We start from the raw sequence: 18,745 nt of genomic DNA on the forward strand, positions 1-18,745 counted from the left end.
TTAATGTACAGTTATTTTTTGAAATTAAGCAATCACATCAAATTCTATACAGGGTGTAATCGCTCAGTGTGCCCAGGGGATTATTCCATAAATATAAGAGATATCAAAAAGCTTTAAACTGATATCGAAAGTACTTTACCTAATGAGTAATTCACTTTTTTTAAATAAAAACTGGAAATTTCCAAAATTTTAACATTAAACGCTCCCATACATTTAATATTACATTCGTAGAGAAGCTTTATTGACCTAATTTAAGAGGTAACAATAAGTTTACAGATAACAAAACAGCTATAAATAAAGTAAAAAACTATCTTTTAATTTAAAAAAATATAATGGCATAATCAATTATTTGGTCAAGTGTGAGTTATCCATAAAAATTAATAAAACTGATGAAATTTTTTTCAGTGCTAATCGACTCAGTTTTTTGTATCATTTCATTATATGGGACGAAAAAAATCGGGACAGAAGAAGTCCTGTTACTTGCTACCATAAAAAAGTACTGTGAAAGATTTTCCATGATAATTTACTTGAATATTTAAGGACGAAGCCAGACGAGAGCAATCTCGTGAGTTATGAGTTGCGATTTTTGAGTCGTGTAATTTACGGTCCATTCGGTTTCATATAAAAGTCCGGTTTGTAGCACACGACGACGCAAAATTAATTGTCTGCCGACTCAAGTGCGTAATAATGACCGAGCTTCGGCCGCACTATGTGACGTGTTTATGCGGGTAGAGGGACGGGTGAGGGAAGGAAGGTGAGGCATGTGGTAGTGACATTTGTTGGCATGTGGTTAGTACGTTACAAATCTGGATATTCATATAAACTTTCATAGACTTGTCAACTTATGTCTTAGGGTGACGGGCGCAATGGCACTGCCCCTCAGATCTTTGCGATTTAAAGCTCTGTGTGGTACTACAACTGTTATGGACAGGACGTGCAGCATACCACCAGGTGCACGACTTGTTCGTCCCGTCACTTTATTATATAAAAAATAAAAGAAAACGTTCGTACGGCGCTTCAACCGAATTTCAGTCGAACATAAATAAGGCTCAAAAAACGCGACTCAACACTCACAAAATTACACTCGTCTGGCCTTATCCTTAGTAATAACAAATTGCGACCGAAATTAAGTACACACTATACTCAGTTGTGATTTCATTTTCAAGAAGAATAATTTTGGCGGGCCATCTTTACGAAAAGAATTCTACAAATAAAGTAATTCTTATGCAAAATTCAGAGGCATTTCCGTTCTACATAATTCATATTCACTTTCACGTTATCTGTGGTCAAACTGAGATTGCGTTTATTTTGTATTTAGAAAAAGTGTAATTCTTGCTCTTTTGTTTGTAACTTTGATTGGATTGGCGAAAGTTAATATTAGTTTTTTCGATAAATTTCGAATGACAACGACAATGGTCTGCTGTGCAATTTAAAACTGGTGTCAAGTCTGATTTGTGTTTTCTTAGTTCTCTATGATGTCAAATCCCGGAATTATTGTATTTTATTCTAATTTTTTATGTGTATCTGCATATAGGAGTACCAGCGTGTGATAGCAATTACAGTGTCTTCTTTGAAGACGGGGCAAAATGACATTTGCTGGGTTGCCAGTTTTCATACAATTTTAAATAGTCATGTATTTGTTGTTGATAGTTTTATCGATAGATTGTGAAAGGGTGTTAAATTTTGCGAAAAATGTCTGAATTATGAAAATTACGACGTTCTAATGATTACTAATTGCGTTATTGTCTTCTTTATTCTTATTTTGACAGTTGGCCTATTATTTTTCATATACATTTTAATAAGAACAAGTGGGTTTGATTATGTATATTTAATAAAAATATAAAACTTTAAAATATGTCTCCTCTTTGTATTTTTAACAGCCATAGTTCTAAATGTAGTACGCTTAGCAGTTAGACCCATTATTCCTATTGATGATGATGATTGGTTCCTATGGATGGTTATTTATTGCATAAGCATAACCAACATTTAGTCGATAGTCGATAGAATATTTATCGATTCCAATCACTAGCTGCTTTCAAGCGGGCAAAACTTCTGCGCAATGAACTGTCATTTCACTCCATTTTCAAAAAAGACAGCCTATAGGCAAAATTAAATTTATAGTGGGCAACAGCAACATAGAGATACTTTTCTCATGGACATCTATTTACAAAAACGCTGTTTTATGACATAAATTTTACGTTTTGTAATTCAACCTTATAAATAACATACCTTAGTGCTAAGAGAGTGCGTGTGGACGAGTGAGCAGAGGAAGATGGCGGCGGAGAGCCAGTGAGCCGACAGCACTGGAGTGCACTCCATGGCGGAACTGAAACAATACAAAACATCAGCTTAATTTATTGAAACTATCATTTAATTTATTCCGTTGTAACAGCACAAACAATCACTAAATTCAAAAGACATCTCGAATTCGAAAAGACTCTCGCCAATATTGATTCCACCTAATTTTGGTTCTCGGTTTATCAAAAAAGTAGAATAGGATTTAAAAAGGTAAACAATATCTATACAATGCTAAACATCTGGACGGTTAGTCGACAAGATATTAAGATACGAAATTTTAAATACAATTTGTGGTTATGGTTCGTTAGTTTTTGGTTTGGTAGAATCGTTAAATAGTGCTCGATTGACACTGAACAGTAAACAAATATATCGATTCGTGTGACAATTCAAAATCTCCATACATCAGATCGGGTGAAGGCCACGGTTCGAGCGCCAGCTGCCATCCGTTCACTTCCGAGCGGCAACATGTTAACATTGTTACAGTAACAACGCGATAAGTGGCGAATTTACTTTTAACCCTCATCTATAGATAATATTAAATACTAAAACATTTGGAACTTGTTATATTGTAATTATTCATACGCGTTGAATGACCTAAAAAGAAACCTAGAAAATTCAATCTGACCTGACCTAAAACGTTCTAGATTGTACAGAATAAAGGACTTTGGACATTGGGCGATTTGAATATCGTAAGGCATTTCACGTGATATTGAAGGCACGTCATTGGTCAATTTAAATTTCGAACAGCATTTTATATGTCATTTGTAACCATGGGATTTACTATATTTTTTAAATCGATACCAAGTTAAAGATATTTATTTGATGACAAAAGCATTCATTACAAAAATGTCTGGCTAATGAATGGTCCCTATAAGGGTTTATGCCCTTATACCGGTTTTAGATTATACAGTACAATTACCCTTATTACAGTTACATAAACTGCATTTCTGGAAACTGGAGTAAACGTACGTGACATAGTGCATGTTATTTTTTATCTAAATATCTAAGTACGTGACAGTCGCTCGATTACAAAATCAATGTTTAAGAATATTAAAAAAGAAATCTTAAAGATAAACGTATTATACAGGGTGTAATAAATTTCACACTAATTTAGGACATAAGTATATAAAGCAATGTTTAAGAAACGAAAGCGATGGTAGCCCAATGAACTTCTCAATTAAGAGATCAAACGGTTCGAATCCCTGTAGCGACATGCACCTGTGACGGTAATTTCTAAGTTTCTAAACCTGCATTTCGAAGAACCTTCACAACCTTAAAAAAACCGGAAAACGTATGAAGAGCACAATCTCCTGTCCTTTAAGTTTGATTAATTTTTGATATAGACTGGCATTGAGCCTTGGGAGTGCTTCCCTAGACCTGTCTTCAAACCGTAAGGAAAACCATAGATGGTAATATAAAATAATTTCTAGTAATTATGTTTTATGTGTTTAGTTTTTTTTTTCAATAACAGATATACCGAGAAATATGATTCTTTACGAAGCGAGTGTATGGAATAATTGTAACGGTACAATTCGATTCAAATAAAGAAATAAATGATTTATGTTCCGACACAACCCACAAAAAAGTAAAAAATTAAAAAGCATAGAACATTTTCTCAGCTTATAACCATAAACAAACAAAAAGCGAGGTCGTCGAACTGGCTGGCAGGACAATGTCTTTTCTGAGAAACAGTGGCGGCGGCGAATTTTTTTTTTAATAAATTGTAAAAGGAAAAAATCCTTGTCGATCGTTTCCGCGTTCGTTTGCCATACCGGTCTATAGGGTCGAGAACTGACATATAATTGGAGCAACTCCGAAGATATCATAATAAACATTTATTTAACGCCAATCTGAAAGATTAGTAGCAGTAGAGCTCCTTGTGAAAGAGTGCGTCCAGGAAACTACTACCACCTTATCTTTTTATCTTTCACCTTATCTACCAGCTTTTCTTTTATCTTCTTCAAGCAGTAATATGAACATTACTGCGTTCCGGTTTTGAAAGGTAAGGGTGCTGGTGAAATTACAGACACATGGGACTTGTCAACTTCAAGTTTCATAGTAACGAACGCAGTGGCACTGCCACTCAGATCTTTGTGATTTAAAGCCCTATGTGGCACTGCAATTTTTATATACAGGGTGGAAAAAATGGTTAAATACGCAAATTTTACTTAAAATAAAGCAGTATTTTATTTTTCGTAATATGAGAACTTATCAGGGTACGATAGTTTTCACAGGCTGGTTTCCGTACATTTAGTGTTGAGTGGTTTCAATCCGTTTTGTATTGCCGTGAATAATTTGTACACATCTCGTCATTATATACACGTCGTTATTGTATAACTGCCTCTGTGGCGGAACGGTTACCATGCCAGACTGCCTCACAAAGGTCCCAGGTTCTATTCCCGCGCCGGGAGAAATATTTGTATTGCCTACATTTATTTCTCTCGTGAGTTTGGGTGTAACTTGTGGTTGTCTAGTTGTGTGTCCACGGCACCAGCGACACAAAGTTTCCCTAGTGCGGGGCTATGTTGAGTGTGTGCGTTATTACAAAAAAAAAACATGTTTGGTCAGGTAGTGTTTTATGTCATCTGTCTGTTTTTAATTTAGTGTTTTCTTGATTTATTGTTTTTCTAATAGGGCTGACGTGTTCAATAATCAACAAAGTCCTTTAATAAGTAAAAGTAAAAAAATTACATATTTTTTAAAAAGTTTGCCTGCACCGAGTATCGAATCAATTAAAGACGTCCACGGAAGTATCATATTTTATATGCGCAAAGAAAATATTAACGTTTGGACACATCAGCGCAAAATTTTTTTTCATGACAAGTCTACCTCGCTGTCCACCCACCATTCATCATGATCCATCACCATCCTTCATATAAACACAACCCATATCCACCACAAGTAATAATAGACCAGAGTTAATAAATTACGTCTAATGTAAACTTGTTAAAAATCCTCAAGGTGAATGTGATGATTAGTCAAAACATTTTGACCACTTCCTAAGATGTATGTTTGTCTATGACCAATATACAGTTTCTGGAATAGTGTTTGCTGTTAACAATGTCGGCTTTTATTGATTTTGTAATTGTCTAAAATAAATTAACTTAGATATTTGATTGTCGAAATTTAGTAGTACCTACTTAGAACTATGTAGGTACTTTTTCTTTTCGTGTGCTGTCGTTTTGACTGGAACGTGGAGTCGCTATTTTATCAATCAATCAATTTATTTATTTATTTATCTTCTTATTTTAAATAATAATATAATAATTATTATTTATTTATTTTCGGTCAACCTAATCCATATTAAATTAGTAACAAACTTATAAACTATGTTAGTAAATTATTTTAAATAAAGATCGCGTAAAATCTATGAGGTGCTTTATGAGAGGTCTCTCCACTTTCTTACGAATCCTATTTAAAAGAGAAGCGATTTTTTTCCGTAGTATGGCAGAAAAGGAGTCCGCAAACATTTCAGAGAAATTACAGAGTTTCGACTGGCGCAACATCATCCTAAAATCATTATTGTATTATTGTAGCATTATTGTATACTTTTGAGTATGTCGGTTCCACAGGCTACCGACATAAAATAAGACCGTAAAAATAAGAACAGTAGGCCTTGAAAAGGGTTATCTTGGCCGCAGCAGAGCATCGAGAAACAACCACATATTGGCCCTTACTGATAAAGCTCTCCGCTCCCTCTCTATATCATCACCGCCTCTGAGATCAGGCTTAAATGTCCTACATACTTAAATTTAAACACTGTTAAGAGCTACCCCATTGAATGTGAAAGGGTTGTAACCCTAAGAACCGTGATCAGGATCACGGCAGTAAATCAGGAAACTTCCGGTCCACTAATTTATTTAACGTGAAGTAAAAGGTAAAGTAAAAAAACTCTTATCGGGTTTTACTATGTTGAATTACAGATATTGGATAGACTGTTATTCGCTCATTATGGTCGATACATGATTTACATTCATTGTATTATGATTAAACTTGAAAAGAATAAAACATTAGACAATTTGATTTAGTAGTTCTGTCCGCTATCACGGTCAAGCAGAAAGTGACCTTGGTACGAAGCAAAAATGAGAAAGTGAAGGAAGGAAGATGGAACAATTCAAATTTAAAATTTAAATACAAGCAAAAGAAAAAATGATACGATATAAAAAGGTGAGATGACGGTGTAAGGAGGTCAGACCGTCACAAATGCGATCGGTGGTACAACAATAGGATATTTACTTCATGCCTTTAATAAATCCAACGTGTCTATATTTGGCATGCAAATTTGTATGTCATTTAAATATTTGGTATAATTAATTACCCATTTCACCAAATAGTGCCACTACTGTTGATACAATAGTGTATTAACTCAAAAAATGTATTTTTTCAGAATCGATGAACAACGAATTACTTACTTCCCGTGATAGATCATTAAAATTAATGTATAGGTTAAAGTTTATTACAGACATTTATTTCCTACTTGCCAAATATATGCAAATGAAATAATAAGGAAAAATAATTTAATATTTTTGCGTAAGGACTGTTTTGGCCAGAACTAGCTCGCCTGAAGTTTGTCTCAGTTTGATTTAAGTACCTAAATATATTTCAATTGCTTTTTTACAATACTCTAACAACGGTTTCATTGACGTGTAGGAACTCAAATTTTACGTTTAACTGGGATAATTATAATCTTCATTTTCACATAATTTGAATTACAACCCTATTGTAATAGCTGTGCGATATCATCGATCATTATCATTCCATATTCTTGTTGAAAATTATACATGTAAAATAAAATTACAAAAGATATATAAAGAAATTCATGAATCATATGTCAACGTCAAAGAAATCTATGAAAGAATAAAAAATAATATTTATTTAAGAAAGCTAACCGTGGTAACCAAATAATTTGACCTACCGCCTCTCAAGCTGAGGCCGTAGGTTCGAATCCGAGCTTGCACCTCTCTATTTTTCGGAATTTATATGCGAAATTCACCAGCCTTTTCTGTGAAGGAAAACGTCGTCAAGAAACCTGCACGTTGAAGAAGGTTCACAACCCTCGGAAAATGTGAGAAGTTCCCAACCCGCATTGGGCCAACGTGGAGCCCCGCAGCAGCTGCATGCGGCAGTGGGACGTATAAATGGGTTGATGACTCTTCAAAACCGGAACACAGTAATGATACATTACCGAAACAGATATGATAGCAGTTTTTCATCGCCTTACTTTCTCAAATTCGTATCTTAAAGCACAAAGTTACTAAAATGCAAAAAATGGATTATATCATTGACTCACAATTATATGGACGTCGGGTCCGCGCTAAAAAGTGTCCGAACTTATAGGGCGTTAAAATCGTATACAGCGCGTGATTCACGCTTTAGTCTTCGTTTGTTCGACTGACAGCGAAGCAAGCAAAATTAGACAGTACTGCGATGACATTACAATTTAAATTCAACGTTTTAGCTTTTTCATATTCCTTTACATGTCACTACGTTTAAATAGTTTGACTTGGGACATTTTTTTCGTGGTTTTTGTATTAGACCTGTCGTCCATTCATTTGTAAGTCATGGATTATATATACAAATTTTGCAGGCTGATTTCACATGACATTTCCTACATATTCACACACTTGCTTTTACAGAGTCAAAGTCAAAGTCAAAGATCATTTATTCCGTAGGTAAAATAAATTTACACTTGAAAACGTCACATTTAAGCTACTGCTCGTTCACTACGCTGACTTCCCTGAGAAGAAGGAGCAAGAACTCTAGGGATTGCTCGTTTCAAATAAACTTAAATGCTACGGAATACACTTTCAATCAAACTTGTGTGGATTCTGGAGCCGTGTCGTCTTTCCATACATCTTTATCTAACATGTAGTCTTCAGTTTTGTAATATGACTTTGCAATCAAAATATTTTTAATGTAATTTTTAAACTTAGGAAATGATTATCTTAATATATGCTCCGGAATCTTATTGCACAAACGTATACAGTTCCCCATAAAAGAGTCGTTTACCTTGGTTACCTATTCTTAAAGTAATGCATCCACATTAACACCCTTGACAAGCAATTTAAAATAAATATAATTTTTTCTATCTCCTGAATAATCATTCTTTACAAGTTACGAGTTTGAGAAAGTAAGGCATCGATTTTCCAGACCAAACTATTCGAAGACAAAAAACAAATGACTGAAGTTTAGACTTCATGAGTGTAACCACATGGTACTTAACATAAAGTTACAAAATGAAAAAGACACGAACAATTGTTTTGACTCATCTGCAAAGATGGTGGCCGTAAAAAAGCCCAAATTATTACGAAACATATTGCATCGCGTGTGAATTTTTGTTACAAAACCATTCGAGTTAGTAAGTACGAAGTGCCCTGTTTTTTTGCGTAATATTTTCTTCAGACAATTGTATGCCTATGTTTGACTTTTTGTTTATTTTATTTTATGTAAAATTTGTTACCAAACTAAAAACCGATTTATATACATATAAGTTTTGATTCATGGGAACATGTAGACAATGTAGAAAAGTTAGTTATTCCTACATTGACCCGGCCTGGGATCAAACCCAGGAACTCAGAGATGGCCACTCGGCAGCGTATGATCACATGTGGTTTTATACCAAGGAAACGATCTATAGATCGATTACCTAGACTACATCTCAAAATTATTTAAGGTACTGCTGTCGACTATATGTTTTTAGAAGTCGTGCGTGCTGGTGGTAAGGGACACGCCTATCCATAACAGTTGCAGTGCAATTCAGAGCTTTAAATAGCAAAAATCTTACAGGCTCTGCCCCTGCGACCGTCACCCTGAGACGTAAATTGACAAGTCCCATGTGCCATTAATTTCAACAGCACCCTTCAATACCGGAACGCAGTAATGCTCACATTACTGCTTGGCGGCTGAAGTGCGTAAGGTGGCAGTACTTCTCCTTCACAAGGAGCTCTACTGCTTCTACAAAATTTATGTAAACAAAAAGCGTTATGTAATAAATGGACTTCGTATTCACAATCCCAACTTTACCTTGACTAAACCATACACGTAATAAGAATAAAGTGAAAAATTAATAAATAGATTTTTTTTAAGTACTGTGACAATAGCACACAACGATCACGTTCCATTCGTACAAATGCAACAAACTAATCTAATTTAACTACGTGACCGACCTAGGACTTAGATACTAAATTTTATGTGACAAAATTTTTCTTTTTCTACGTTTAGCGACTTTGTCTCAGCTGCTTTATTTATTCATATTTATATTTTGAAATGGTTTGAAGTAACATGAAATCGGTTTACTTTACGAAATTTCAATTTTATGATAGTATAATTGGATGCACTCTTTCTTTAATAGGCAGATCCAAGGTTCTACTGCTACTGGTAGGCTTACACTAGTGATAGGAAATGAAACAATTTTATTCTATCTAAATTGCGTATAGTTGTTTTTAAAAAAAACCATACCATAGTCATTCGTGACCATGGAACCTTTAAAGGACCCGAAACGTTGGTTTGCCTTAATGTGTAACAATAGCGAAACCCGAAACAAATAATTTAACTTGATTTTTCACACTAGTGATTATTTTATTTTTTTATTATTTTATTTAGGACACCTTACAAAACACTCGCAAACAAGTGGTCAAAACAGTAAATATTGTGCCTCGAGTTTTTGTGTTGTTACATTTACAAGTTGCCACGGCATGCCTTTGTACATAGGAGTATAAAAAAAAACTAAAAGTAATTGACTACTTACAAATTAATTGTTTAAGCTTAATGTTACATGTTTTTATTGGATACTCTACGTGTCAACTAGTTAGGCACAATTTTAGGCGCTGTAGCGCGCAGAACCAGTGACAGTGGCCCGCTGAGTAGGACCAGACGCGCAGTGATGAGGTACGCGGTGAAGAGGCGAGCAGTGATGAGGCTCGCCGTGTAGAGGCGCACGCTAATGAGACTCGCAAAACCAGTGGAAGACGGGCCGAAGGATGCAGATAATTTTTGTATGTCAGTTTCTCTACTAGCAACATACTTGCGGTTGATGAAGATTCGGTCAGTGTATAGTAGTTTAGTTAGTGTTTTCGTAGTCACTCCCGATCCAAGAGTATCCTCTCCTAGGCGCGTGATGAGCTTTCATAGGAATTTGGGTAAATTTCAAATTCAGACCAAAGTAATTATAAGAGGCCGGGCCGAAATGAGGCTATTAGCGAAGGATTTAATTCAGAAAAGCTCAATAGGCCCATGTCCGAAGGAAAAATCACCATGACAACAGGAACAATAAACACATCAAAATGTGTCAAAATATGTGAAAAGTCTAATTTATAGCTTGAATTTAAGTAATTATAATGGAGAAAAGCAATGAGAAGAATTGGAAAAAGTGCAACATCGAACAAATTATAGCGCCGAAACCTGTGATGTGTAGAAGATAGTAAAAAAAGGCGATTGAAGATGAGGTGTGTCAAGCGATAGATTTTGAGGGCTCATAATCAGGAAACCAATGAATGGAGATGACCAAAATGGTGACAAAAGTGACGAAAAAGCTTGCCCACAACCACAAAAATGGATGTGAATCTGTAAGATGAGCTGTGAGTAACACGATAACAATACATCGTCGCTTACACGCTACAAGCTTAGTCGTGGCAGAAAGAAAACCTCGTGGTTGAACAATCTGAGAGACTGGTTCCACCTTAGCACACGTTCCCTCTGTCGTGCGGCAGCTTCAAAAATGAGAACAGCCATGATGGTCGCCAACCTTCATAGCGAAGCGGCACACTTAGAAAAAGAAGACTTTCAACTGAAGCCCTATAGTTACTAAATTCACATTTATCCCAAAATTTGCAAATTGGCTCGTGGTTCAACGACACACCGCGCCACCCGTTGCCCCGTCAGTCGCCATCGGAAGCTTGTCGACGTCGGATTTGTGTCAACTTTTCTCCACTTGCTCTTATTTTATTCATATTAATTTTCAGCGCGTGGTTTGCTTTACGCGAGAGGCGACCCCGCAAACCTCACCTCCATAAATATGAGAATTATAAAATATCACATACACATTATTTGTTTAATGTAGTTCGTATTTTATGACTTTCGGGTGATAAAAGCACTTTTACCGCATGATCCCATATGGCTTTAATAACTTGTAGCATCGACTCGAACTCAGCACTTAAAAAATCATAAATATTTTTCAATGGGTAACCCCAAAAACTTGACCGTGATCAAAACATCGTGTCAAAATTGAATTAAATAATAATAAAATGATTAAATATCACATAATAAGAATAGGTATACGGTCAAGGGTAAAACGTTTTTAAAAAATCGATTTCGACAAAGCTTTAATATGTAAGTTATGACAGTTTTGCAATAAGTAAGCTAAGTAGCTGCTTAGCAAATCCTTGAACTTAATAAGTTATCGTGCTTGGTTTATATAAAAACCTTTTAGACGCTTTTTTACTATAGGGTTCCGCAGATGAAAATAAGAGATCGAGAGAGAAGAGAGAGAGAATCATCTCATCAAATGATGTCAAAATACAATATATAGTAAAATCGATAAAAGCATAACAATCGAAATCAACCCGTTCTTAAATCATCGTCCCGTACATTGTACCTAAATACTTCTTTTGGTGTCCGCGCAGTCGGGTAATATGATCTTACAAATCCAAAACAAACACAATTGACAATCTCGGTGGCCTAACAGTTTAAGTACACTATGGGCGTTGGATGAAAAGGTCCGGGTACGATTCCCGGTAAAACCAATGTGGGAAATGAACTTTTCTAAATTAATTATGCTTCGAGTGTTCTGGATAGTGCCGCCGAGAGAATCCCGTTGCTGACACTGACACAAAAATATATGTTTCCTAAACTGGTATCCAATGTACGGAACCTTAAAACTAAGCGACAAAAAACGCTTCAATGCATACAGAAGTTGTTTATCTAAGAATTTGCCGTTAACTTCCTTACATTATAAAAGTATCATTGAGTTGAAGAAGTTTTTTTAAAATAAATCTTATTGATATATGGACAAAACACAAATCTTTTCTTATCTACTTGTATTTATAAGTTAATTTATCAATTTAAATTCTAAATTCAACTCAAGTTGTTTTTGGCGCCTTTTTATGATATTATTTATTATTCTATCATTGTTTTTGTGCAATTGTTTTCATTGTACAATTTGTTTAATAAACTCTGTAAGTACGTTTTATCGGGTCCAATCGACATGATAAAGTCCACTAAATAACGATAAAGAAAAATCGACAACACTGAACGAACACCTGTGAAATTACTTCCACATGGATTTGTTCATGAAATGAATTCCAATCAAATAAGACACACATACTGCCTCCGTGACTGAATAGTTACCATGATGATCTGCCACGTAGAGGTCCTTATGTCACATTAATAATAAATAGAGACAGATTTTAAGATAAGTAAGTTTATTTCAAAAAAACACGAGTTTTATTTTTATTTATAAAATTATTATTCATATTGACGAATTAATTTGTTTAGTAAACAAAGATGACGGGACTTAAAACATGAGCACGTTATAAAAAATAAAATTGTTGCCTACGGAACTGACCAACTTACGCTTACATTGAAAAGCGTGCTTATGTGCTTATTTTAAAAAGCAAACATTTTTAAAGTGCTTTTCGTTCAAACGTGGTGAGCGTAATAATAAAACAGCGCAATTCGATAAGTTAAATTTTCGGGAAACAGACAAATTGAATAAAGAAAACAATAACGTACGAAATAAAACAATCAAACAAACATCGTTTTTTACTACAAATATAATTAAAGAATACAGAAACGTACCAGTACTACCGTAGACCCCAGTCTACTCTCGTTCTTTGTCCGACATCTGTCCCAAACAATTACTGTCAAATAAGTAATACACGATCAAGTTAAAAGACAATGCCAAAGATGAAGCTTCATTCGCAATCGACGTCTTTTAATTTAGTCGAGTATACTTATTTGACATTTGTACGGACATGTCCAGAATAGATCAATTTCAAAATACGGTTCTTTTATCACTATTTTAATGCAGTTTCGAACTTTTAGTGTATTGTGTTAGCTTCTAGAGCCTACCGCCACAATTAATAGAGTTGTTTATTAGCGTTAAAATTTCAGGATTAAACAGCTGTTTATTTTGGACTCGTATATTACGCAATATTAAAATTACGTCACAATTAATTTCAAAATCGTAGCTTTCTAATTACTCGAGTTGTTTAATTATTTTTTGGTGACCCGAATTCGTTGGCCGTGAGTATCTTATATTATACAACCAAAAATATAATTCATACGCGAACTCTACGTCTTTCGCGCTTTAATGGTAATTAAAATGCCTCAATGGCCTTTTTCTATCATCAACAACTCTCTTTAAAAAAGACCCGTACGTTACAGAAGAGCTTATTGTACCTAATAGACGTACTGCCGTTGACTCGCATAGTCATGGGAAAACATTTTTCCATGGAGATTATAGACGTTGCACTTCTGAACGCTAGTCTTTTAAATCTTCTTCTTCTTTTACTTCTTCATGCCATTGATGGGATATATGCTACATATCTCCAATAGCTTATTATTAAAATACTTTTTTAACCACCAGTTAATTAAAAAATATATACAAACTCCAAAGAAAATCAACAAAAAACCGACGGCAAAGTTGATTGACCCCATTCACAAAATTCCACTCCCGTTATGCAATTAGGTGTCACAGAATCCATTAAAGATTACGCGTCCAATAAAATAAAGAAGCAAACAGATAAATGTGTAAATACGAGTGTCGGTGTAAGCACAAACAAACAATATTTTGTACAATAAAAGTAAGGAACACGAAAAACTTTTTATGGATCTTGATAGAGAACATTTCATAAAAACATTCTAATTTTAGAATGTTTTTATGAAAAATGAAAATTTAAAAAGAAGCGCGCACCGTGATTGTCGTGTTTTTTTTTTAATAATTTTACTTTTTAGCCTACAAAAGTGTGCGACACGGTATGCATTCTACTGCTTAATTAAAATTTAATACGGAACGAATAAAGTAAAAATTTACACGACGATAAACGTATTTTTTTTCTTTTTCTGGACGATCTTGTAGCGGTGTTTGTAATAATCTGAGCTACAAATCTTCAAAAAATTACACTCAAAACTCTTTTTCGGGGGCGCTATAGTATAACCATTTATTTTTATAAGAGTAATAATAAACCTTGAGCGAATGTATTTGGAAATTGCTGGTGAAATTACAGATACATGAGACTTGACAATTTATGTCTCAAGGTGACAGGCGAAGTAGGAGTGCCCCTCAGATCTTGGCGATTAAAATCTCTGAGTTTCCATCACCCTGAGACATAGGTTGATAAGTATCATGTGCCTGTAATTTCACCAGCACCTGACCCTTCAACACTGGAACGCAAATAATGCTCACATTACTGCTTGGTGGCAGGAATAGGTAAGGTGGCAATACTTCTCCGGACAAACTCTTTGACAGGGAGCTCTACTGCTGCACTATTGACCGCAGGGGTTAAACTTGCTACTTTAGTCCCACTACAAAGCATACAAGTATAGCTTACCGAGCAAGAGAAATGAAAAATTGCTCCATTAAAAAACTGCCTTACAAATACCAGAGAACAAAATGAAACTAGCTTTTTAAAAGTAGGTTGAGAAGGGTATAAAATATTGAGATTTATGACAAAACAGAAAGGCGTAACCAATTTATGAAACTCTAGCTCCAAAACCAGTCAATATTCTGTGCCTCATAAGGTTGAGTTCAGAAATAACTTTTACGTACGTTTAGGAAACGAAGAGTCCATACGGTTGTGGTGTAACGGAACTCATGTTAAGCTTTAATTTTAAAGAAGAATTTTTTTTATGAAGTAAAATGATAACACTTAAATTAAAATTAAAGAACTCCCGTTACAAAACAGTGTACTTCCAAAAGTTATTGTTTATAATATTTTGCAACATCTGAACACACATTTTGTCATTTTTTTCTTCCCAATTTGAAAGAGAGCATTAATATCTGCTTACTCTGTGTATTTACACAGATACACGTATAAGGCTTCAAACTTATAGCCCGCTCTGTTTGCGTCAGGGATTAGTCCTTAGTCCTTAAACTCCCTCCGTGGCCGAACGGTTACCACGTCGGACTGCTATGCAGAGGTCCCAGGTTCGAGTTCCGGGTCGGGAGAAATATTTGTAAGGCTATATTTATTTATCTCGTCAGTTTGAGTGTAATTTCTGGTTGTCTATGTGTGTGTCCATAGCACCCGCGACACAGGGTTTTCCCCAGTGCGGGGCTATGTTGAGTGTGTGCGTTACTATTATCATTATAGCTTTTTTATTTTAAAAAACCAACGTCAAAAGTTTGCTTAGAGCCTTTTTATTGAAATTACATCTATTTGCCAGATTTTATTGGAATCGGTTACCGGAAATTGCACGAAACCCGATTCATCTTATATTTCCTTGAAATTTAAATAAGGCCTATACTGGGATACCCTCTTTGAATCATCAAAATTGAGAACCTCCTCTTTTTGAAGTCGGCTAAAAAAGACGTATTAAAAAATCTTTTATCTATATAGACCTCGGTTGCGCTGGCAATGAACTTACGAACATTGCACAATGATCTACTTTCAAACGATAGCCAAAACAAGAAAGTGAAGCTACCAACTTATCCGTGCTGTTCTGAATAGCGCTGTCAGCGAACGTTTCAAAGGTTATTTTTACTTCCGGTATATAATTGAGGCTGGTATAGTGCACCCAGTGGTGTAATAAGGGCACATTTGCAAAATGATACCTTTTCATGAGAAAAGTTTGACAACTACGACCGAAACATAATTAGTTTCGTGTAGTTCGTGTTATTTTTATGACTTTCATGTGATAAAAGCAAATTTGACGTAAGATCACATGTGGCTTTATGGTACCAAACGGTAATTTATTTTCATGTAAATTGGCGCTGAAGGTTTTTATTCATTGAAAAATGCCATTACACTTTGATTTTACTAACAATAAAACAAACTTAATAAAATATTAAACAACTGCTTACACTGATGTGAATGAAGCTTCATGTTTGATAATGACTTTTGATTTAATCGCGCATTACTTATTTGACCGTAATTGTTTCGAACGGGGAATGGAAGTAGACCCCCAGCATGGTAGTCGTTCGGCCACGGTGGCACTTGAAAATGATAATTCATTTTTTGTTAAACTGCCTCCGTGGCCGACCGGTTACCATGCCGGACTGCCACGCAAAGGTCCCAAGTTCGATTCCCGGGCCGGGAGAAATATTTGTATGGTCTACATTTATTTCTCTCGTGAGTTTGGGTGCAATTTGTGGTTCTCTATGTGTGTGTCCATGGCACCCGCGACACAGTGTTTTACCCAGTGCGAAGCTATATTGAGTGTGTGCGCTACTATTATTAATATTATTTGTTAACAATGATTTTAAGCAATTTTTAATTTTTTCATAAAACATCAAATTAATTGTTTAGTGCCAAATTTTCCCACCTACATTATTAACTTTGTATGGATATAAATTTTATTATTCCAGTCATATAGTGTGAATGTATTGTTCCTCTACATGTGAAAAGGATGTACATGGAAGGAATTCTTAATTGTAGAGGTATTCGACATTTGAAGGACTTTCTTGAGTTTTATAAATATTTTATGAACTGTATCGTGTGAAAGTGAGAAAGGATGTGTTGTTTGTACAAATTTTACTTGTTATTTTACTTAACTGAGTAACGCAAAAGACAACATTGATATATTATTGTAGTGTTTCTGTTTAAAGCACTCCAATTAGTATCGTATGTAATTTTTTTTTGTCATTGAATGACGCGATGTTTCACCATGATATTCAATTATTTTTGTGAAACTACTCCACTCTACCTCCACAAGCAAACAGTACTAGATTGTGTGCGCGCTATAATGAGTGAAGAAATAGGTTTCTTGGAGAGGCACTAAGGCAAAAAGGTCGTTAAAAAACAAAAAATAAAAATCTGCAACAAGCACATAGAAAGAATTCGTAAGGTCCATTGGTCCGTTCCGTAGCTTGGTTGGTACAACGTCTAGCACGGTTTGCTGGAAGACGCTGGTTCGAATCGAAAGAATTTTCTTAGTGTTCGATCTTTGTATTTAATAATTTTATTCTAGTATTGTTTGTACTAACTACTTGCTATAGGAAGTGAAACTATTTTTTCGGATGTCAACCGCGTAAATTTGTTTTTTAAACAAACCAACGTTTCGGGCACTTTACATGTACCACTGTCACATTTAACTGAGATGGTAAAGTCATAACCAGTTATGTCTAAAATTAATTATCTAACTACTTTTAATTTGACTACTTTGACTATCGGTCTATCATTTGACCATTACTTAATGGCAATGGTTCAAACATTTGATTTTTTTATGATCACAGATCTTTAAATCGCAAAGATCGGAATGGCATTACCACTGCGCCCGTCTCTTTAACACATAAGTTGATACGTCCCATGTGCCAGCCCAGCACCGTTACCCTTCAAAACTAAAACGCTAATACTGTCATTACTACTTGACGGTAAACATAGGAAAAGTGGCTTCCGTACTTCCCTAGACGAACTCTTTCGCAAGGAGCTCTATGTTACTAAATTAAAATTAAATTAGTGGCTAGTGTCAAATAATTCTGTACTATTCATTAGCCGATCCACAACTATTTAACTTTAAAACAATAAATAAATAATTTCAATGCAGAGCACTAAAAACCGACCTCAAAAGTACGTGGAATTGCATCTATTTACCAAGTTTTATTGAAATCGGTTACCGAAAAGTGCGCAAACCCGGATTCATCCCCTAGTTTGCCACTATACGGAACTTGATACAGGAGATAATAAAAATCGGTTCTCACTACTCAAAATATATTGAGAAAGAAAAACGCCTTGAATTGGAGAATAGCAAAATCAAACTTTAAAATAATTGCTCCTTATAATACAATTTAGGCGCTATTTATAAAAATGAAACTTCATGCGTGAACAGCCAACGATTTTCTTCAAAATTAAATGGGACCACTATGGAGGTATCCACTTTCCAACAAAAAAGAATCATCAAAATCGGTTCACAAATATCGCTTGATATCGCGGAGTTATCGCGTAACATACATAAAACACATACAGTCAAATTGAGAACCTCCTCCTTTTTTTGAAATCGGTTAAAAAATTGAGACAAGATACCCTAAAAAATAAGTTCAAGTTCATAATATTCAAATGACATTTTAATAGCGGATATAGATATTTTCAACAAAAAAGTTATTGTTTTGTTTTTAGACAATTGGCGAGACGATAATTATTTTTTCTATGTTTACTTTGAAAAACTTCAAAATTATCAAGAACGCTTAATCTATAATGCGCGGTCGATATTAATGGTGGTAATACATTATTTTAACTGCGAATGATGTAATTTGATATTTGTATTGTATTTGTTTAAATATTGTTCACGAAAT

At 34.8% G+C, this 18,745-nt stretch overlaps 1 protein-coding gene across 3 annotated transcripts in view; it reads right to left on the reverse strand.

The window, feature by feature from the left end:
• Positions 1-18,745, reverse strand: part of LOC113239857 (A disintegrin and metalloproteinase with thrombospondin motifs 16) — a 255,368-nt gene that overhangs the window by 166,329 nt on the left and 70,294 nt on the right. For all 3 annotated transcript variants that reach the window (XM_026477008.1, XM_026477006.1, XM_026477007.1), the window contains exon 2: positions 2,230-2,326. In XM_026477008.1, coding sequence (XP_026332793.1) covers positions 2,230-2,319 — 90 coding nt within the window. In that variant the 5' untranslated portion in view covers positions 2,320-2,326. The remainder of the gene's footprint in view (positions 1-2,229; positions 2,327-18,745) is intronic.

Source organism: Hyposmocoma kahamanoa, unplaced genomic scaffold (assembly GCF_003589595.1).
Source record: "Hyposmocoma kahamanoa isolate Upper Pololo Valley unplaced genomic scaffold, ASM358959v1 116, whole genome shotgun sequence".
NCBI lineage: Eukaryota > Metazoa > Arthropoda > Insecta > Lepidoptera > Cosmopterigidae > Hyposmocoma > Hyposmocoma kahamanoa.